This window comes from Girardinichthys multiradiatus, chromosome 3, assembly GCF_021462225.1.
Source record: "Girardinichthys multiradiatus isolate DD_20200921_A chromosome 3, DD_fGirMul_XY1, whole genome shotgun sequence".
NCBI lineage: Eukaryota > Metazoa > Chordata > Actinopteri > Cyprinodontiformes > Goodeidae > Girardinichthys > Girardinichthys multiradiatus.
The window spans coordinates 48,522,650-48,544,905 of record NC_061796.1 but is presented as its reverse complement, the minus strand read 5'-3'; the positions used below and the strand labels follow the sequence as shown (position 1 = coordinate 48,544,905).

At 45.0% G+C, this 22,256-nt stretch overlaps 1 protein-coding gene across 2 annotated transcripts; it reads left to right on the top strand.

Moving 5' to 3' along the window:
- The first annotated feature begins 174 nt into the window (after nucleotides 1-174).
- aldh5a1 (aldehyde dehydrogenase 5 family, member A1 (succinate-semialdehyde dehydrogenase)) lies at nucleotides 175-22,253 on the top strand. 2 transcript variants are annotated; one of them, XM_047358996.1, is made up of 10 exons: nucleotides 177-715; nucleotides 11,757-11,840; nucleotides 15,629-15,799; nucleotides 15,965-16,081; nucleotides 16,220-16,363; nucleotides 16,493-16,636; nucleotides 16,716-16,874; nucleotides 18,106-18,269; nucleotides 18,383-18,441; nucleotides 20,394-22,253. In XM_047358996.1, exons 1-10 carry the CDS (start codon nucleotides 428-430, stop codon nucleotides 20,603-20,605), a joined length of 1,542 nt encoding a protein of 513 aa, XP_047214952.1. In that variant the 5' UTR covers nucleotides 177-427; the 3' UTR covers nucleotides 20,606-22,253. The 2 variants fall into 2 exon arrangements, with proteins under 2 accessions (XP_047214961.1, XP_047214952.1); XM_047359005.1 differs by lacking the exon at nucleotides 11,757-11,840 and having other exon boundaries at nucleotides 175-715.
- Nucleotides 22,254-22,256: the final 3 nt, after the last annotated feature.

Genomic DNA, 22,256 nt, shown 5'->3' with positions numbered 1-22,256 from the left:
GCCTAAGCCTATAGCAGCATAACTACAGAGATAGTTTCAGTTCAGATAATTTAGTTAAACGGCGCTTATTTACAACAATGTCGTCTCAAGGAACCTCACAAAGGGTCCCACTGATGGTCATTGTTATACTAAAAACCACAAGGATTGAGATACCTCTCTCTGTCAGACTGATTATAATCATTGGAAAAGAGAAGGAGTCATACAGGTAGCAAACTCACTCCACAACCGTTATTTTTTTCTAAACAGTGTAGTTTGGATCTGTGATAGGGGTTTTCCTGCAGAGATGGGATTTGTAGTCTTTATGAGACCGGAAGCAGGTCGGAGCGGCCCTCTCTGTTTCACTTGCAGCGTTCGCAGGAGCTCCAGCTGCAGCTCTGCGGGATAAACTCCTCGCTGGTCCACCTCAGAGCTCTTCCCGCTCCCCGGGATGTCCGCTGTCAGAGTTTTAACGAGCCAGCGGTTCCTCCGGCAGGTTGCCTCCAGACTCCCAGCCTCAATGCGCCGACACTACAGCCTGGACGTGCCCGCTGCACTGCTCCGGACTCAAGGCTACTTGGGCGGCCGCTGGGTCTCTGCAGCTTCGGAGTTCCCGGTTCTGGACCCGGCCACCGGACAGGAGCTTACTCAGGTGTCGGACTGCGGTCCCGCAGAGGCCAAACAGGCGGTGGATGCCGCCTATGAGGCGTTTCAGTCCTGGAAACAGACCACAGCTAAGGTAGGAGGCTGCTGCCTGCTCTGCGGAACTCTGTTTAAAAGATACATTGTTCAAATGAATGCAGCATATTTACCAAATAAAGACTCGGAACCACCTGTTGGGCTTTTACATAACGACGTGTTTTCATGTTACTCTTCTCTGCAGTTTTTTGCCAAACTCGCACATATGATGTAAACATAGATCTAATTCTTCTGTTCTGGAAGATTTCAGGGTTCATGGCAGCTTTTTGCTGATGATGTGGTTCTGCTGGTCTCAGAAGCTGAAGGTGGCTTCTGATTCATTTTTCATCACCTTGAGCATCTTTAATCTGCTCCAGCACCAGAACTACAGAACCTAGAATCTTCAAACCTGGACCAGAATGTTCTGCATTAGTAGCAGAATGTTTTAGGATTTGTGAAAGGCCATATTAGTGGCTTTTTGGTCCACCTGTCAAACCGTGAAGTCTTCATGAATCTTCATGAATTCCTCCCTGTTTTTGGTCAATTTTTTTCAAACTCATTTATTCCTTCCTTGCTCTGCCAAATGTGTCGATCACATAGAACAGCTTTTAAAGCACAGTCAAATAGGGCTGCAACTCACCATTATTTAGTTCATCGATTAATAATCGGATAGCAAAATGTGTTTAATTGGAGATTTGTTTTTACAGAATTAGAACCAGGTGAATTTAAAGCCACGCCACCTGAGGAGCTCTAGATTGAGCATATTTACTAACCAAGGAAGTTTTTCATCTTAAAAGCAAAATGTGTATATTTTTGTTCAAATTTGGCCTAATTATTGCTCTGAGTAGGTTGTTCTTTCAGCAAATGGCCAGTTTTAGTCTGTATACTCTGTTAATGATTATTCCATTAATAAATTAGCTGACAATAACTTTAATAATTAATCACCATTACTTTTTTCAGCCCCACACTCAAAAAAGGCTGAGACCTGATTGTTTTTAGCAGACGTCTATGACTTTTATATTAGTTGTGGGATTGAATTATCAGATTATAAAGTTGACTTTTATCAGCATTAGAGGTTCATGTTAATAAACTGGCTATTTAGATCAACTGTTTTTATTGATTACTTTTGAAGTAAAAATTTATATTGTACAATTTTTCTTTTTCTTGTGTGAAAAAAGTTTATTATTTTATCCTTTAAATAGAATTTATACATAGAAATTTTAACTTATAGTCAGACAGACATGTTTCCATTATGTTACATTACCATGCAGGATTAATATTCTGCTCCTCCAATCATTTTACTGCTTCAGACTGCCACGCTTTAAGAATTGCTCTTAAATGTCTGGTGGAAGTTCATGCAGCAGAAGTAAGTTAGACTTCTGTCCTCATGTACCTTCGAGCATTAAGGTATTAAAGGCTAGTAACTTTGTAAAAAGGTTTGATATAATTACAGGGGATTCAAATTTAATCAGGCTATCCAATTGCCTCGCATCTTTTAAGATTATAAAGTTTTTGAGGCGGGGGCTGTCTGTGGAGCTGGGGTTCGGGCACGAGCCCGGGCTAGCCCGGACCTGGTTCAGGTGCTGGGGCGGTCTGCCTGTCCACCTGCCTGGACCACCTCCTGGGTCTGGGGGCCGGTTGTCCCTATGGGGTATCGGCACATGGACCTGGGAATATAGAGTATGTATGGGGAGTGTGAGTGAGTGAACGACGTCCATTTTTTCTTTACGTTGGGTGCGTGGGTGTGAGTGTTTCTATGTGTGCGCATGAAGATGGGAATGTTTGATTGTTACTGTGTGTGCCTGTTTTTTGTGTCAGGTTGTGTCTTGGGCTGCTCCCTCTCCTGGATCACTTTATTCCCTCCCTGCCACACAGCTTGCCGGTGTACTTGTGGTTCTTGGTATTCGGACCTGGGTGCTTTGGTGTGTGCAGGCTCACTCCCAGTGACTGCTGGCCGGGGCCTTGGCCCCTGGGACCTGTCAGGCTTCTGCTTGGGGGGTGATGTGTCCCGGGGTCTTGGGTCTCTGGGTTCATTGTTGGATCTGCTCCGGTCTAGATGGCTGACGGCGGGGCCTGTGGGCTTGTCGCTGCAGCTCCCGGGGGCTTCTGCACTGTGGCTGCTGGATGGTTCCCCTGGGATTATCCCCAGGTCTTCTCTGGGGGGGTTGTGGTAATCCCGGTGGTGGTTCTCCTGGGGTTCCTGTGCTCTGGGGGTCCTTTAGTTGTCTGTGGCTTGGATCTCCTCCGTATCTGTCCCAGGTCCAGGGGGGCAGGTCTGTGGCTCCTCACACTCATTGTTGCATATTTTTATGGAGAAACCTTGTATACACAAGCGGACTCACACTGAGACCTACAGGTGTTTAGATTCAGGTGTTAACAGATAACAGATGTTCTATATTGAGCCGCATTTACCACTAAATACATCTTGCATTCATAAGTACCGTGCACTTTTTTGGTAACAATGCTGCTAATACAAACATTTCTGCAGGTGTAGAAGCAAGCAGCGTGTTATCTTGTATTCTCTCAATCCTTCTTTCTTTCCTCCATTCTTTTCTCCTTCTCTCCCCTTTCCCTCTTCACCCTCCTTTCTCTTATTCATGCTTCATTTTGTTTCCTTTTCATTTCTGTCTCCGTGTCCGTAACAGCTGAAATAATCCCAAAGCAGTTTCCAATAAGGTTTCTTTTCGTGAATATCAAGCAGAGCTTTAAAGTGTTAGCTGTAATGCTCCGCTTGTGAAAGTAAATCTGTTGGGCTTTTTCTTGGCACTCAGACAACAATACTGAGCGCTTCTCTGCCGGACAGGACACGGTTAAAAAAAACAAAGATGATAAAGTTTTCAAGAAATAAACTACTTTTTATAGGGTACCATTTGTGTCATTGTCTAATATTTATAATTCTTTTTCCTTGGACCAAAGGAAGAGCGTTTAAAAGTTAGCACACAGCTTCAGTTAATACAGCTAGAAACCACCAGTCAGGCTGGAAACCTGGGTGTAGTGATGGACTCAGACCTGAACCTTCAGAGGAACATAAAGACAGTAAGAAGGTTGACCTTCTATCACCTAAAGAACATCTCCAGGATTAAAGGACTAATGTCTCAGCAGGACCTTGAAAAACTAATTCATGCGTTCATCTTTAGTAGAATTGATTACTGCAACGGTGTCTTCACAGGTCTGCCTAAAAAGTGGATCAGACAGCTGCAGAACCAGAACCAGAACCAAACATGGAGAAGCAGCTTTTGGTTCTTATGCTCCACTAATCTGGAATAAACTCCCAGAAAACTGGAAAAGTGCCGAAACCCTAAGTTGTTTTAAATCAAGATTAAAAATGTATTTGTTTAGAGTGGCCTTTGACTGGGCCATCTAAACATTATTAGTTAAGTTGTCAGTCCTTTCATTTTCTTATCCATCATTCTATTCTCTTTATTTTATTTAAATGACCTCTGTTTGATTTTATCATTTGTTTTTCTGTGTCTGTATCTGTGTTTATTTTCATTGTAATTGTATGTACAGCGCTTTGACTGTCTCGTTGCTATATAAATAAACTTACCTTACCTTAATTGAAGCCTGTTAAGTGGCTAGTGGATTTATGAAAATCTACATGCAAGCAGCCCCAATAAAGCAGCTTGACCAGAGTAAGATGATTTCATATAGACTGATGTTTTTAGTGAACAGGTATGGGGGGCCAGGAGGTTGTTGCTGTTGCTCCATTTAATCCACCAAGGAAGCTGGTGACAAGGCCTGCAGCAGTTTGAAGAGTAATCTGGCCTTGGATGTAGACAAGTAAACAACTGGTCCATGTTGATATGATAGCATCACACAGATGCTGCAGATTTGTCGGCTGCATCCATGATGAGAATCTCCCGTTCCACCACATCTCAAAGGTGCTCTATTGGATCTGGTGACTGTGGAGACCATGTGAGTCCAGTGAACTCATCGTCATGTTCAAGAAACCAGTCTGAGATGATTGGTGCTTTATGACATGGCGCGTTATCGTGCTGGAAGTAACCATCAGAAGATGGGTCCACTGTGGTCATAAAGGGATGAACCTGGTCAGCAACAATACTCAGGTAGGCTGTGGCGTTGACACGATGCTCAGTTGGTACTAAGGGGCCCAAAGTGTGACAAGAAAATATCTCCCACACCATTACACCACCAGCCTGATCCATTGATACAAGGCAGGATGGATCCATGCTTTCATGATGTTGATACCAAATTCTGACCCGACCATCCGAATGTTGCAGCAGAAATTGAGACTCATCAGACCAGGCAACGTTTTTCTAATCTTCTATTGTCCAATTTTGGTGAACCTGTGTGAATTATAGCCTCAGTTTCTTGTTCTTAGCTGACAGGAGTGGCACCCGGTGTGGTCTTCTGCTGCTGTAGCCCATCCGCCTCAAGTTTCAACGTGTTGTTCAGAGATGCTCTTCTGCATGCCTTGGTTGTAACGAGCGGTTATTTGAGTTACTGTTGCCTTTCTATCAGCTGGAACCAGTCTGGCCATTATCCTCTGACCTCTGGCATCAACAAGGCATTTTCACCCACAGAACCGCTGCTCACTGGATATTTTCTCATTTTCAGACCATTCTCTGTAAACTCTAGAGATGGCAGTGAGTGAAAATCCCAGTAGATCATCAGTTTCTGAAATACTCAGACCAGCCTGTCTGGCACCAACAACCATGCTACGTTCAAAGTCACTTAAATCCTCTTTCTTCCCCATTCTGATGCTCGGTTTGAACTTCACCATGTCTACATGTCTAAATGTATTGAGTTGCTGCCATGTGATTGGCTGATTAGATATATGCGTTAACGAGCAGTTGGACAGGTGTACCTAATAAAGTGGCCGGTGAGTGTATGTGTAGTCCTCCAAACAATTAATGAGGTCCTCAACTGAACAGTTCCTTTGGTCCCATGACTGAGTCTTTTTTTTCAACCAAGTCTTTTTATTGGCATTTTGTATTAGTACAAAGTTACAAACATATGTAAACCTAATGTACCACCCACCCATTACCGTACCACACAGCATCTTATATTTTACATATATTGCTCGTAAATTACAGTTCTATTTGGAGAAATAAAACAAAACGTGAATGAGTTTAAGTAATAGAAATACACTTGGATGAGTGCCTAATAAATATAAATGAATGGAACTGTGAAAAATTAATAAAATCGAAAAGAAATAGAAACAGATAAAAAAGCATTTGTTCTAGAATACGACGGGATCAGTCCTGAAGTACATCAACCATTGTGACATCTAGTAGTTCTATGTAAAATAAGAAAGGCTTGAAGTAAACTAGAGTTCTTGTGCACATCGTCTCATAGAACAGTGAATCTTCTCTAGAACCAAAAGTTGTACAAGATAGTTGATCCACATCTTAAAGGTTGGAGGGAATGGCTCCTTCCATCTAAGAAGAATCAGTCGCCTAGCAATTAAAGTCCCAAAATCTATTATATTTTACACCCTGCGGTTAAGATTGATATCATGTGGTATTACGCCAAATATCGCAAGGATCACTGAGGGATTTATGGGTGTTCTGAATATTGACTGCCAGAAACTGTGTAGCTCTAAACAGGACCAAAACAAATGTGAGAGGGTAGCTGCTGATTGCTTGCATCAATCAAAAATGGGACTGGTATTGGGAATACATTTTTCAAGCTTTGCTGTTGACCAGTGGAGATGATGCACTAGCTTAAACTGGATAGCCATGTGTCGTAGACAAATTGAAGAAGAATGTATCCTAAGGTTTTCCCCCAAATCGCAGAGATATCCAGACCTAGATCCCTCTCCCATTGGATTTTTTATATTATTAAGAGTTTCAAATTATGTGTGTTTAGGAGAGAGACTTTCCCAGTTGTTCCTTTGCAATTTATATTAAGTTCAAAGATCTAGGTCTGGGAGAGTTTCAGGTGGACAGGATGGGAAATAGGTATATAATGTTGAGGTAAAACTTCAAAGCTGGGGGGATCTAAAGAAGTGGCATCGAGGGATATTAAATTTAAATAGAAGTTGGTCAAAGCATGCAAAAATGACATCAATAAATAGATCTTCTACTGCAACAGTTCCTTTTATATCCACTCATGAAACGCTTGATCTGTGGTTGAAGGTATAAATTGATGATTTCTATTGATAGGTGCACACCTTGATGGGTCCTTGAGGGAAAATACTCATCTGAACTGTGCCCAAAATTTCTTAATTACATTTTACGTATATTTTGATGTGGTTTCAGAAAAAGGTAGTTTAGAACAAAGCAGAGAGTTTGGAGAAATATGAGAACAGCAAGAATTTTCCATTCGTAACCGTTCTGAGGGCATATTAGATTCCCTCCAATGAAGCATCGCTGCGATGTTAGCAGCCCAGTAGTAATCCTGAAAATGTTGACAATGTGGCTGTAGGATATTTTTCCTTATCCTGTGGTTCTTTTTATTCCATAGAAATCTTAATATCAGCTTATCCACATTTGTAGAGAAGGATTTAAATATGTATATAGGGAAACACTGAAAAAAATGAGGTAGTACATTCATTTTGATTGTATTAATTCTCCCTCCCAGTGAAAGGGGTAGCAGGCACCATCGCTCTAGAACCTGTTTAAGTTGTGTTAGTAATAGTGAGAAATTATCTTTAAAAATTTCCGTTAAAGAGTGTGTTACCCAAATTCCAAAGTATTTACATTTTTTGTAAACTGACTCTAAAAGGGAATAGATCAAAATTAGTTTGCTTGGCTTCTGTATTCACTGGCATGATTTCACATTTGTGTAAATTAACCTTGTATCCTGATATGTTGCTGAATTCATCAAATAAAGCCAGAGTGGTTTAGCTTCACCTTAATTACTGGTGTATTATAAAGCCTGTCCATAACTTTTGTCATAACAAATGGGGTATTTTTATTAATAAGAAAAGCCACTCCTCTAGATTTGGAATGAAAATTAGAGTGGAATGACTGTTCAACCCACCCTTCTCTGAGGCGGAAATGATCGAAGGTTCGGAGATGAAGATAAATAATTCCTACATTACGTTTATTCGTATGGCTTTTTACAGGAGAATTTAAAGATTTTACATTCCAGCTTATAAAGTTTACATCACAACCAGCTGAAACAGGGTGCATTCCCTGTCTAAATATTGAATAGTAATAAAGACAAATGTCAATGGTGTTTTAACACCCTAATCTGAAACAAATAGCAATTTAGTAAGAAAAATGTATAGTAATAACAACGCCATGCAACAAGGTCTTCACCCATGGAAGTGGTGTAGGTCAAATGGACTATAAAGTTTCAACCATCAGAGCAACATGTCACAACAGTCGTGAATATGATGAAATGACTAAAGTAGGGTGGCCTGGTACTCCCTTAGAGATAGGGTGAGGAGCTCGGAGTAGAGCCGCTGCTCCTCCACATCGAGAGGAGCCAGTTGAGGTGGCTCGGGCATCTATACCGGATGCCTCCCTGGGGAGGTGTTCCAGGCACGTCCCACCGGGAGGAGGCCCAGGGGACGGCCCAGGACACGCTGGAGGGACTGTGTCTCTCGGCTGGCCTGGGAACACCTTGGGCTCCATCTGGAGGAACTGGAGGAGGTGTCTGGAAAGAGGGATGTCTGGGTGTCTCTGCTGAGTCTGCTGCCCCCGCGACCCGGTCCTGGATAAAGCGGAAAACGACGAGTACGAGTACGACTAAAGTAGAATGTTCACATTTGTTTTGGTGTTCTCAGTTTTTTACTTTTACTCAAGTAGAAATATCTTAAAGTGGTGCTACTTTTACTTCAGTACAATTTTTTGGTGCTCTACCCAGCACTCACCATGAACTAACTAGCAAGGGACGTAACCTATTCTTGTTAACTAGCTTAACATGGTATAGTGGCATGTATTAACACGTCATCATTTAGCCAACGTTGGTCTAGCTGGTCTGAAGAACATCCTGACTCTACCCACACTGTGAAGCCCCTCGTTCAGCAGCAGGTGTCCCATCTGTGATCCACATTAGCAGTGTACGCTTATGGAACGTTTATGGGCAGCTGGGAAAAACAAGTTACCACATGTAAGAAGCGGATGAAACGGTTGTAGCGGCTGAAAAAAGTGCAGAGGACATAGGGCACAGATACGGAAAGTGGGAGGGACATGTCGCATGCATACTGCTATAAGGGCCCCAGGAAGTCAATATGCTTTAATGAATAGAAAGAATCGGAACCCATTATTAATGCCCAGATGTGTCTCATTATTGCAACGGTGGCCATCTCAGCTCATGATTATTATACAATAATTATTATAATTCTAATTATAATAACTGTGTTGGGAACAAACCTCCATCAGGCTCCTGGGTGATGGAGGCTTCTAGGCCATTAAAGATGGGACGTCCTGAATGTGTGTTTGGTAACAGTCTTCCTGATAGAAATACAGGTCCTTCTCAAAATATTAGCATATTGTGATAAAGTTCATTATTTTCCATAATGTCATGATGAAAATTTAACATTCATATATTTTAGATTCATTGCACACTAACTGAAATATTTCAGGTCTTTTATTGTCTTAATACGGATGATTTTGGCATACAGCTCATGAAAACCCAAAATTCCTATCTCACAAAATTAGCATATCATTAAAAGGGTCTCTAAACGAGCTATGAACCTAATCATCTGAATCAACGAGTTAACTCTAAACACCTGCAAAAGATTCCTGAGGCCTTTAAAACTCCCAGCCTGGTTTATCACTCAAAACCCCAATCATGGGTAAGACTGCCGACCTGACTGCTGTCCAGAAGGCCACTATTGACACCCTCAAGCAAGAAGGGTAAGACACAGAAAGACATTTCTGAACGAATAGGCTGTTCCCAGAGTGCTGTATCAAGGCACCTCAGTGGGAAGTCTGTGGGAAGGAAAAAGTGTGGCAGAAAACGCTGCACAACGAGAAGAGGTGACCGGACCCTGAGGAAGATTGTGGAGAAGGGCCGATTCCAGACCTTGGGGGACCTGCGGAAGCAGTGGACTGAGTCTGGAGTAGAAACATCCAGAGCCACCGTGCACAGGCGTGTGCAGGAAATGGGCTACAGGTGCCGCATTCCCCAGGTCAAGCCACTTTTGAACCAGAAACAGCGGCAGAAGCGCCTGACCTGGGCTACAGAGAAGCAGCACTGGACTGTTGCTCAGTGGTCCAAAGTACTTTTTTCGGATGAAAGCAAATTCTGCATGTCATTCGGAAATCAAGGTGCCAGAGTCTGGAGGAAGACTGGGGAGAAGGAAATGCCAAAATGCCAGAAGTCCAGTGTCAAGTACCCACAGTCAGTGATGGTCTGGGGTGCCGTGTCAGCTGCTGGTGTTGGTCCACTGTGTTTTATCAAGGGCAGGGTCAATGCAGCTAGCTATCAGGAGATTTTGGAGCACTTCATGCTTCCATCTGCTGAAAAGCTTTATGGAGATGAAGATTTCATTTTTCAGCACGACCTGGCACCTGCTCACAGTGCCAAAACCACTGGTAAATGGTTTACTGACCATGGTATCACTGTGCTCAATTGGCCTGCCAACTCTCCTGACCTGAACCCCATAGAGAATCTGTGGGATATTGTGAAGAGAACGTTGAGAGACTCAAGACCCAACACTCTGGATGAGCTAAAGGCCGCTATCGAAGCATCCTGGGCCTCCATAAGACCTCAGCAGTGCCACAGGCTGATTGCCTCCATGCCACGCCGCATTGAAGCAGTCATTTCTGTAAAAGGATTCCCGACCAAGTATTGAGTGCATAACTGCACATGATTATTTGAAGGTTGATGTTTTTTGTCTTAAAAACACTTTTCTTTTATTGGTCGGATGAAATATGCTAATTTTGTGAGATAGGAATTTTGGGTTTTCATGAGCTGTATGCCAAAATCATCCGTATTAAGACAATAAAAGACCTGAAATATTTCAGTTAGTGTGCAATGAATCTAAAATATATGAATGTTACATTTTCATCATTACATTATGAAAAATAATGAAGTTTTTCACAATATGCTAATATTTTGAGAAGGACCTGTATAGGAGGCAAATTCACGTCATTATGATGATCAGCATTGAGTTATGATTAAGTTCAGCATTTGGATCTGATGCAGCCACTGTAGAACTAAACGGGTTCAAATCAACATTTTATTTTCAGTCTGGTTTTAGTCGCTGATTAATTCAAGAAGTTGTTGGTTTGCTGGAACTGACTACAAATATCCCTCATGGTCTAGTCAAAGTCTCTCTGTGACTGTTACCACAGTGATGCCAGGGTTATTTGAACACATGATGGGTGTCTTGCGGTTATTTATGCATATGTATTTATGGGCGGGGACCAGGCGCTCCAGCGCCACGTGCAGCTGAGCCCAGTTCACCGCAGAGTAGATGTATGAAGGCTACGTGTGCGGTGATGTGTCTACGCATAGTTTCTACATCTTAATGTTTTTGTTTCAGAATTTGCCCATACCTCCAACCTTTAGTATGAAAGCTGCACACTTTTTAGGAAATGAGACCACTGATCTTGATCCAGAAGAAGTTGGATTGCCATCTTCAGATTGGGAATGAGTTGCTGCCCCAAGTTGGAGGGTTTATATCTCTTAGGGTCTTGCTGACAAGTGGGGGTAGGAGACTGGTGGATGGACCTGAAGCAGCAGATGTTGCAAAGGAAATTGATGCTTAATTTAGTTGCTGATGTGCGTCCTGACCCTGACTTTTGGCCAGGTGCTGTGCTGGAGGACTGAAACAAAGAGATCCTGCTTAGAAGCAGCGGAAAGTATCTTTTGCAGATCTACTTAACCTCAGGGATATGGTGAAGAGGTCAGAGTCTCCTTATCCAAAGGAGCCGTCTGTGGGGGTTTGGACATTAGCTCAGGATGTCTTCTGAACCTCTTCCCAGTGAGGTGTTTTGAGACATTTTCCTACAGGGAGGAGACTTTCTGCAGACTTCTTCTGTCCTGTAGGGTGGGGTTGGTGGGGGTTGTTTAGTGTTGATGAACATCTCAGCCTGAATGTCTTCGCCTGTTAAAGGTTCAGAAGATTAAGGTTTTTCACAGATTGCTGAATAAATTTCGAGCTTTATCCCAGAACATGACGCGTCTGACAGATCATCCAGACAACAGAAGATCTGATGTGATGTGTTGTCCTGCAGGAGAGGAGCGTCCTGCTAAGGAAGTGGTTCGACCTGCTGATCTTGCATAAAGAAGACCTCGCCAAACTGATCACATTTGAATGTGTGAGTAAAGTCATTCTTTAACATCTGCTGAATGTTGAACATCGATGCGCCAGAAGTTGAGGATGGTACAGAGTAAAGCTTTGATTCCTGCATTCCAGGCTACAGCTCATTCCGGAAAAACCTTTAGTTCAACTTTTTACTGCCTTGTAATGTTCCCATTCCTTTTGCCAACACCTCAAGCTGTTCTGACTTGTTAGAGTAGAAGAAGAAGGTTAGAAGAAGGGAACCAGAGAAGTTCCAGATATTAGTCTGATTTTTCCTGCAAACAGTTGTCCACCTGCAGATCATCTGAACATCTGTATCCCTCAGACTTTCCTGGAGGCTTCTATGACCACATCATAATTACAGTGACCTGTTTGAAGTAACAATATTCGTTATTTTTACCTAAATATCTCATAATTGGGATAGGTAAAAAATCTGCTGCCTGATCCATCTTTGCACTGGTCCTTCATGGTTCCCCCTGCAGGTGGTGGGCCCACTGGGGGATGTCCTCGTGTCTCTCGTTTGGGCTTGGCTCCCGCAAGGAGCTAAATAGCCACCAGGCACTCTCCGAGTCCCGAGCCCGGGCCTGGCTCCAGGGTGGGACCCAGGCTCTGCTGTGCCAGGTGACATCATGTGCCTTAATGTTTTTGGTCCCGATGAAGGCATCTTGAACCGGTCTTTGTCTGACCCGTCACTCAGAGCCTGTTGGTCATGGGAGACCCTACCAGGGGCATTTAAGCCCTAGACAACATAGCTTCTAGGATCATTCAAGCACTCAAACCACTCCACCACGTTAAGGTGGCGGTTCAAGGAGGACTGAACAGCCCATGCTGTGCTCACCTCCATGCACAGGCTCTGGAACCCAGCTCCCCACGAGAAGCTGGACTTTCTTCTACTCTGGAGTGGCCCGCAGGGAGAGGCAGCGAGCTGGGGTGGGTCTGCTTGTTGCCCCCCGGCTCAGCTGTCTAGTGTTGTGGTTTATCCCAGTGGATGAGAGGGTCACATCCCTGCGCCTTCTGGTCAGGGACAGGTCTCTGACTGTGTCCTTCTTGACATCCCTGTTGGGTGAGCTGCATAGTGCCCCTCCTGGTGGACTCCGTTATTCTGCTGGGGGACTTCAACGCCATGTGGGAAATGACAGTAACACCTGGAGAGGCGTGATTGGGAGAAATGGCCTCCCCGATCTGAATCCAAGTGGTGTTTCATTATTGGACTTCTGTGCTAGTACGGATTGTCCATAATGAACACCAATAAGGGTAAGTATAAGGGTGTCCATCAGTGCACTTGGCACCAGGACACCCTAGGCAGGAGGTCAATGATCGACTTTGTTGTCGTATCATCAGACCTTCGGCCGCATGTTTTGGACACTTGGGTGAAGAGAGGGGCTGAGCTGTCCACTGATCATCACCTGGTGGTGAGTTGGATACGCTGAAAGAGGAGAAAGCCGGACAGACCTGGCAGGCCCAAGCGCATAGTGAGGGTCTGCTGGGAACGTCTGGCGAAGCCCTCGGCCAGGGATGTATTCAACTCCCACCTCCAGGAGAGCTTTGACCAGATTATGGGGGATGTTGGAGACATAGAGTCCGAGTGGACCATGTTCTCCGCACCTCTTTTCCCCAGCAATCCCCGAACCCGGTGGTGGACACCAGCAGTAAGAGATGCTGTCAAGCTGAAGGAGTCCCATCGGCTGTGGTTGGCTTGTGGGACTCCTGAGGCGGCTGACGGGTACCGTGAGGCCAAGCGTGCCACGGCCCGGGCTGTGGCAGAGGCAAAAACTCGGGCCTGGGAGGAGTTCGGTGAGGCCATGGAGAAGGACTACCGGTTGGCCTCGAAGCGATTCTGGGGAACCGACCGGCGCCTCAGGAGGGGGAAGCAGTGCTTCGCCAACACTGTTTATAGTGGGGGTGGGAGGCTGCTGACCTCCACTGAGGACATTATCAGGTGGTGAAAGGAGTACTTCGAGGATCTCCTCAATCCTGCCATCACGCATTCCCTGGTGGAAACAGAGGCTGGGGACTCGGGGTTGGACTCTTTCTTCACCCAGGCTGAAGTCACCGAGGTGGTTAAAAAGCTCCGTGGTGGCAAGGCTTCGGGGGTGGATGAGATCCACCCTGAGTACCTCAAGTCTCTGGATGTTGTGGTGCTGTCATGGTTGACACGCCTCTTCAACATTACGTGGCGGTCGGGGACATTGCCTCTGGACTGGCAGACTGGGGGTGGTGGGGGGACCGGAAGTAAGGCATTCGACTGTGTCCCTCGTGATGCCCTGTGGGGGGTGCTCCAGGAGTATGGAATCGGGGGCCCTTTACTAGGGGCCATCCGGTCTCTGTACGAGCGGAGGGCTGCCCTTTGTCACCGGTCCTGTTCATAACTTTTATGGACAGGATTTCTAGACGCAGCCAAGGGCCGGAGGGGGTCTGGTTTGGGGACCAGTGGATTTCGTCTCTTCTTTTTGCAGATGACGTGGTCCTGCTGGCCCCCTCTAGACAAGACCTACAGCATGCGCTGGGGCGGTACGCAGCCGAGTGTGAAGTGGCTGGGATGAAGATCAGCTCCTCCAAGTCCGAGGCCATGGTTCTCGACCGGAAAAGGATGGCTTGTCCTCTTCAGGTTGGAGGGGAGTTCCTGCCTCAAGTGGAGGAGTTTAAGTATCTCGGGGTCTTGTTCACGAGTGAGGGAAGAATGGAGCGGGAGATCGACAGATGGATCGGTGCGGCTGCCACAGTAATGACGAGGTCTCTGGGGAGACGGAAGTCTGGGTGTCTTTACTGAGTCTACTGCCCTCGCAACCTGGTCCCGAATGAAGTGGAAGACGACGAGTACGAGTCTCCCATAAATCCTTACGTGAGGAATGGAAGAAGAAAAGACGTGGGAATTTTAGCTTCATGCAGCCGAGTGCTGAATGAAAGAAACTAGAGATATCAATGTTCATAATTGTCAGTGTTTTTTGTTGTTTACATCACCTCCTGACATTCTAGAAGTTACACATAGATTTTAAGCTGCTGTGGCCTGTGTGTGTGTGTGTGTGTGTGTGTGTGTGTGTGTGTGTGTCTGTGTGCGTGTGTGTGTGTGTGTCTGTATGTGTGTGTGTGCGTGTGTGTGTGTGTGTGTCTGTGTGTCTGTATGTGTGTGTGTGTGTGTGTGTGTGTCTGTGTGCGTGTGTTTGTGTGTGCGTGTGTGTGTGTGTGTCTGTGTGCGTGTGTGTCTGTGTGTGCGTGTGTGTGTGTGTCTGTGTGTCTGTATGTGTGTGTGTGTGTGTGTCTGTGTGCGTGTGTGTGTGTGTGTCTGTATGTGTGTGTGTGTGTGTGTGTGTGTGTGTGTCTGTGTGTCTGTATGTGTGTGTGTGTGTGTGTCTGTGTGTCTGTATGTGTGTGTGTGTGTGTGTGTGTCTGTGTGCGTGTGTTTGTGTGTGCGTGTGTGTGTGTGTGTCTGTGTGCGTGTGTGTCTGTGTGTGCGTGTGTCTGTGTGTCTGTATGTGTGTGTGTGTGTGTGTCTGTGTGCGTGTGTGTGTGTGTGTCTGTATGTGTGTGTGTGTGTGTGTGTGTGTGTGTGTCTGTGTGTCTGTATGTGTGTGTGTGTGTGTGTGTGTGTCTGTGTGCGTGTGTTTGTGTGTGCGTGTGTGTGTGTGTGTCTGTGTGCGTGTGTGTCTGTGTGTGCGTGTGTGTGTGTGTCTGTGTGTCTGTATGTGTGTGTGTGTGTGTGTCTGTGTGCGTGTGTGTGTGTGTGTGTGTGTCTGTGTGTGTGTGTGTGCGTGTCTGTATGTGTGTGTGTGTGTGTGTGTGTGTCTGTATGTGTGTGTGTTGCAGGGTAAACCCATGCGGGAGTCTCTAGGAGAGATGACCTACTCTGCCTCCTTCCTCGAGTGGTTTTCAGAGGAAGCTCGGAGAGTTTATGGAGACATTGTTCCACCTCCAGCTAATGACAGAAGGATCCTCCTCCTCAAACAGCCAGTAGGAGTCGCCTCCATCATCACACCGGTCAGCAGATGGGACAAAACATGTTAGAGCAAGCTTTCAGGGGAGTTGGAAGATAACTCTTGAGATAGGTCTTGCCTCCTCTGGATGCTCTCTCTGTCTCCTAAAGTCCAGAATGTAGAAAGTGATCCAAGCGAAAATGTAAACGCGTGTTTGGTTTTTTCTCAGTGGAACTTCCCCAGCGCCATGATCACCAGGAAGGTTGGAGCTGCTCTGGCTGCCGGCTGCACGGTGGTGGTGAAGCCAGCTGAGGACACGCCGCTGTCCGCTCTTGCTCTAGCTAAGGTCAACTTCCTGTTCTGGTTCGGTTGGTTTTGTCTGTGTTGCTTCCGTTCCCATCAGATTTCACACCAGTGTCCTCAGATTCTTTCATGAGACCCACCAGAAGGAGCTCATTTTTATGCCACTTCTTGTTTCCTGCAGCTGGCGGAGCAGGCGGGGATCCCTCCGGGCGTGGTCAATGTGGTTCCTTGCTCCAGAGAGAAGACTCCATCAGTCGGACAGGTTCTCTGCACCGACCCACTGGTGGCCAAAATCTCCTTCACTGGATCCACGGCTACCGGGAAGGTGAGATCCTGCAAGAACATTCTCTTTAGAAGAGATTTGTGTAGGAACCTGAGCTAGCTGCGGGGAACCAACAGGGATGGAGTTTCCTCAGTCGGGGCTCTGAGTCATTTCTGTTCTTTCTGCTCCCAGGTGTTGCTAAGAATGGCTGCCGACACGGTGAAGAGGGTTTCAATGGAGCTTGGTGGCAACGCCCCCTTCATTGTGTTTGACAGCGCAGATGTCGACAGTGCGGTGGGCGGAGCCATGGTCTCAAAGTTCAGGAACTCTGGGCAGGTGAGCTCAGAGAATCCATCTGTGCTGCTCCGATGCAGCATCATGCTGAACACGCTGACTGCTCCCCATGTTCCTGCAGACCTGCGTATGTTCCAACCGCTTCCTGGTCCAGAGCGGCATCTACGACCGCTTTGTGGACAAGTTAGGACGAGCGATGGACACTGAGCTCCGTTTGGGTCACGGATCAGATCCCAGCACTACACAAGGACCGCTGATCAACACCAGAGCTGCAGAGAAGGTTGGACTGAAACTACAACAGTCCCTGATCTTTCCAGTTTTCCATTTAACATTCCAAAACATTTCCAGAATCTTAAGCACATCCTCAGCTTCTGATTGGGTCCTGATTGAGGATATTGGATCCATGTGGTGTCCAACCACAGCTCATTCCTTAAGGAAAAGCTATGAAAAAACTTACGTTTTTGTGCTGTTTTGGTCGGGAACTGGGTTTTCTAATTCTATCATCTCTAGGCACGTGTTTCCAGAAAACTGTGGATGATTTAAGAACATGTGTTTCTGGAATAGTTAGTCCTGGGATAGATAGTTCTGGAGAATGTGATTCTGAAACAGGTAGTCCTGGGGCATATGTTTCAGGATTACATGATGAAAAGTCCAAGAACAGATGGTTCTGGGAGACTCCTGGAAAAAATAGTTCTTTATCCAGATGTTCTAAAGCAGATGGTTCATGATGGTTTTGGTTCAGATGTTTGTTGATTTAATAGTTCTGGGACAGATGGGTCTTTATTTCCTGTTCAAATGTTCTGCAACAGACAGCCTAGCATCAAAATACTACATGGAGTAAGAGGAAGAAACTTGACTTTATAAAAGTTGAATATTTGATATCGGTTGAAATTGTGAAGGAGTAGTTCGATGCTGAATATTGGGCGGAAGGCAGTCAACCATATACAGTACTGTGCAAAAGTTTTAAGCAGGTGTGAAAAATGATGTTAACAAAGAAAGCTTTCAGAAATATAAATGACGATTGTTTCTTTTTATCAATTACTAAAATGCTAAATGAACAAACCTAAACATAAAGCCAAAGTCATGAAGAACTATCTTCAGCACAAAGAAGAACCAGACTTACTGGAAGTGATGGTCTGGCCCCACAGAGCCCTGATCTCAACATCATGGAGTGTTTCTGGGATGACATGAAGAGACAGAAGGATGTGAGGAAGCCTCCATCCACAGAAGATCTGTGGTTAGTTCTCCAAGATGTTTGGAACAACCTACCAGCCGAGCTCCTTTAAACACTTTGTGCAAGTGGACCTAGAAGAATTGATGATGTTCTGAAGGCAAAGGGTGATCACACCAAATATTGATTTCTCTTTTGTTTATTCACTGATTTTTGTTGATTGATGGAAATAAATGATTAAAACTTTCATTTCTGAAAACTTTCTTTGTTTACAGCATTTTTCACACCTGCCTAAAACTTCTGCACAGTACTGTACTTGTTTTCCGTTTCCGTCCCTCAGGTCCTCCATCAGATATCGGATGCTGTGTCACAGGGAGCCAAGGTTCTGAAAGGTGGGAACCGCCTGGATGGGTCCTTCATGGAGCCGACCCTGCTGACTGATGTCACTGCAGACATGTTGTGTACGAAAGAGGAGACATTTGGACCGCTGGTTCCTGTCATCAGGTTGGTTTGATCACAGAAACCAGGATAAGAACTTGTTTTATGCTGGGAGGCTCTGAATGAACACAGATTTCTCCAGGTGTGGACCAATCAGCAGCTGTGTTTCTGATCTCCAGGTTTGAGACAGAAGAAGAAGCTCTGGCTGTGGCTAACGCTGCAAACGTCGGACTGGCGGGTGAGAACGTCTGGTTCCTCTGGGATTCATCCAGATCTGCAGAAACTGAGCTGATATATCATTTCTTCATAAATCAGATACTCTCCCATTAAAATCAGTAAAACACACAAATAGATAAACACACTACAACCAATGAAGGTCCACTCTAAACCTAAAGCAGTGAGAACATACATACTTTCTGAACTCTGAACTCTGAACCAGTCTTATGGAAAGCAGAACATCTTCCAGAGTTCAGGAGAAACTGCTGCAGAGACACCTTATGTGTGGGTCATCTGAAAAAATATCTGATTGGTTGAGCCCAGGGTTCTGACTGGTACCAGGATGTTAAATTAGTTTGAAACTCTGCAGTCAGACCAGTTAGAACTTTAAACACTCGTTATAAGATCACGGTTTTATGACCTACAGAAGAAGAAATGAACTTCCTCTGACTGAATACATGGACAATAATTACAGTAACCTGACAAAGTCTTTAACAATAAGGTCTGAAGATCTTCTTCTGACCTTAGTTTGGACTGCTCAGGTGCTCCTGTGTCAGAGTTGGTTCTTCTGTTCTTCAGGGTTATTTAGGATGATATTATGAGCAGATAGGTCCATCTGTAGTAGAACGAATCCACAAAAAATTCGAGGTGCAAGCAGCATTGGCGACCTTTGCCACACAGCGCCGCTTGGCCTGTGTGGCGACCGCGGCAGCCTGAAATCGTCGCCTCCACACCACCGATGAGCTCAATTCTGCACGTCGCCACTAGGCAGCACTGTGAGCAATCCTTCATACAAACTCCCTTCATGCCGAGTTCTGCTCTGGCGAGAAGTGTTCAAAATATGGGTGAATGCGACCTTCCCAATATAAGCTGCGCTCACTTGGTTGTTAGTGGGTGGGGTTAAATTGATGTATGATTTACAGCCAACCGTACTCAAATGGCAAGATATCAAGATTTGCCACGCCGCCACGCCCTGAGGCAACAAAAAGCTTTTGATAACTTTTGATCCACAATGCCTTGAGAGTATACTGAGTGATTTTGAAGTCTGTAAGTCAAAAGCTGTAGGAGGAGTTAGGCCACGCCCACCAAATATTTAACTAGGCCTCTTTTGGGGGCTGGACTAAGATGGAGTCTATAGAATTTGGTGCAGATCAGATGATATATGTGGAAATTAGAGCCAAACGTAAATGGCCACAGCAAGACATCACACTTCGCCACCCCGCCACGGTCACGCCCTGCTGCTTACAGGCTCTCTATTCCAAATGAAGTTAGACCAACTTGTTATCTGTCTTCTGACACATTTTTTAGTTGATTGGGTCAATCAAAGAAAGTTTGGTTTCAGTCAGTTGTTTGACTGTTTTGGCGAGTAGGTCAAGTTCGTTCCCTAGCCACCCCCCTAAACATGCTCAAAACTCATGACTTTAATAGCTTTTCACCCCACATGCCTTAACTGCATATTAACCAAATATGAAGGTGATGGCTCAAAATCCCTAAGAGTTTGTTAAAGTTCGACATGTACAAAAGTGAAAAATGGCCAAAAATGACCCTTTGACCTAAAATGGCCGACTTCCTGTTGGTGTTAGGGCATACCCCCAAGAGACTTTTTTTTTTAATGATTTGGAGGGATCTAACTATATACCCAATTTCAAATCTCTAGGACCTACCAGTTGACCGTTCTCAGTTTAGGGGGCGCTGTAGAGCTGTTTAGCCACGCCCATTTTCAATTCCATTAAAATTTAAACATTTTAGTTGGGGGACAATTTTGGGTAAAGTTTGGTGAGTTGGTATGTTTAGGCCTCCAAATAGCCGCTTTAGCGGGCAAAAATAAAAGAAGAAGAAGAAATCTGCCATTACAGTACGTCTTCGCAGCGACCTCACAAGCCTGCGTACAAAGAAAACTGGATGGAGCCTCTCTGGATCCTCTGAGACCTTTCTGGCAGTTCTGATCCAACTTTGTTCTTTCTCTGCTTACAGGTTACTTCTACTCGCAGGACGTGGGTCAGATTTGGCGGGTGGCCGAGGCGTTGGAGGTGGGGATGGTTGGGGTTAATGAGGGCCTCCTATCCACCCCTGAGGCCACCTTTGGTGGGGTCAAACAGTCCGGTTTGGGCCGAGAGGGTTCCAGGTATGGCATCGACGAGTACCTGGAGGTGAAGTACATGTGCTACGGAGGACTCAAACCCTGAACTGGGACGGTGCTGTTCTGCTGGGACCATAAATGAGTCAAGAGATGGTCGTATGTTGACTGTGACAGTCTTTTAACTTTTGTGTTTTAGAGATCAGAAGGACTGAATGTTGCTAATTAAAGTGATAGAGGAAACATCCTGTTGGGGGATCAAAACAGTCAGAGAGGATCGTTTTGACCTGGTTCTGTTTGGTGACTAGATATAGTGGTGATATTAACATGTAATCTGATCTGCTGTCTCGTTTCCACCAATTAGTGCGTAATAAATGCTGCCATCTAGTGATCAAGTTAGGGAATGCAATTACCCTGAACCCCATCAGATCACAGCATCATGATCATTTGGGTTAATGACATCATTTCCTCTTCAGTAGCTTCCACAGCAGTGCTCTTTGTCCTAACCCTAATGTCGTGCTTCCACTATGGGGTTGCTGAGTGGAACCTTCTCCCACTGCAGCAGTTACATCTCATCTAGTCATTACAGACTGCATAGAAATGTGGAACTGCCACAAAGGTTAAAGGCATTACACCAGCATGTTCTGTCACTTAATGAGGGGAGAGCCCTCTGTTCCAGTCATTAACTTGGATTACAGCACTGTGAAACTGGATTATAATCCCTTCAAAGTCAGAGGATTTTTCCAACATTCAGATATTTATTTAAAAAAAAGCCAGAGAGACATCCAAATGGAGCATAAACCAAATGTTTCATTAAAATCTGTTAACCCCAACTCTGCTTTCTCACTCCAGAAAACTCCCGTCAAACGTTCCTGGTACTTGGAATAGTACTGACTTCCTACCAGGGCTTTGTTTCGAGTACATTTTGTTTTACACTGGTACATGTAGTGGAAACACAGGGTGGTAATAACGGGCCGCTGGTTTCTGCAAAAGGTTCCTCTCTTGGAGACCTGCCCAGAATCTCTACAGAAACCTCTGATGTCTCAGACTGGTCGCTTTAAACGTTGTTTTTTGTGTCATTACTGACCATAAGAAGCTTTTTACATTTATTCTGGAACCACAAAGCTCCAAACATTCTCATACATCACATCTTTGAAGCCATTTGATTGGACCCAAATTTAGAAATTCCTCCCCTGATGCATTTGGGCAACAATGTGTAAACGATAACACCGTAGTTTAAGTTACTGTTGACTTTAATCTCATAAAAATGATCCATCCATCCACTGTCTTCACTTCTGATCTGAGATCGGGTCGCAGGAGCATCAGAGAACCCCCAGACATCCGTCTCTTCAGCGACATCCTCCAGCTCATCCTGAGGCGTTCCCAGTCCAATAGTTCCTTCAGCAAGTTCTGGGTCATCCCTGGGATCTCCTCCCAGTTCCTGGTAGACCTCTGAAGGGAGGCACCCAGAGGGCATCCTGTTGGGGTAGGGGGGATGTTTCAGATGCTGAAGATGAAATGTTTATCTGAACAAGTTTTTCTGAGGGTTTCCAGGCAGCTGCTTGAAATCTGTGGGTTTGTTTGATTAAACATGTCCTAGATGGGATTTTAGTGTCATTAAAACATGTTTGTGATCAGATGGAAGTAAAACATCCATCAGTTTCTCTGATTATCCTGGAAAATGTTGTTGTAGATCCAATAATTCAGATGTTTCTATCTGTTTTTGTTTGATCTAAATTAAACTGATGGGAATAAAACAT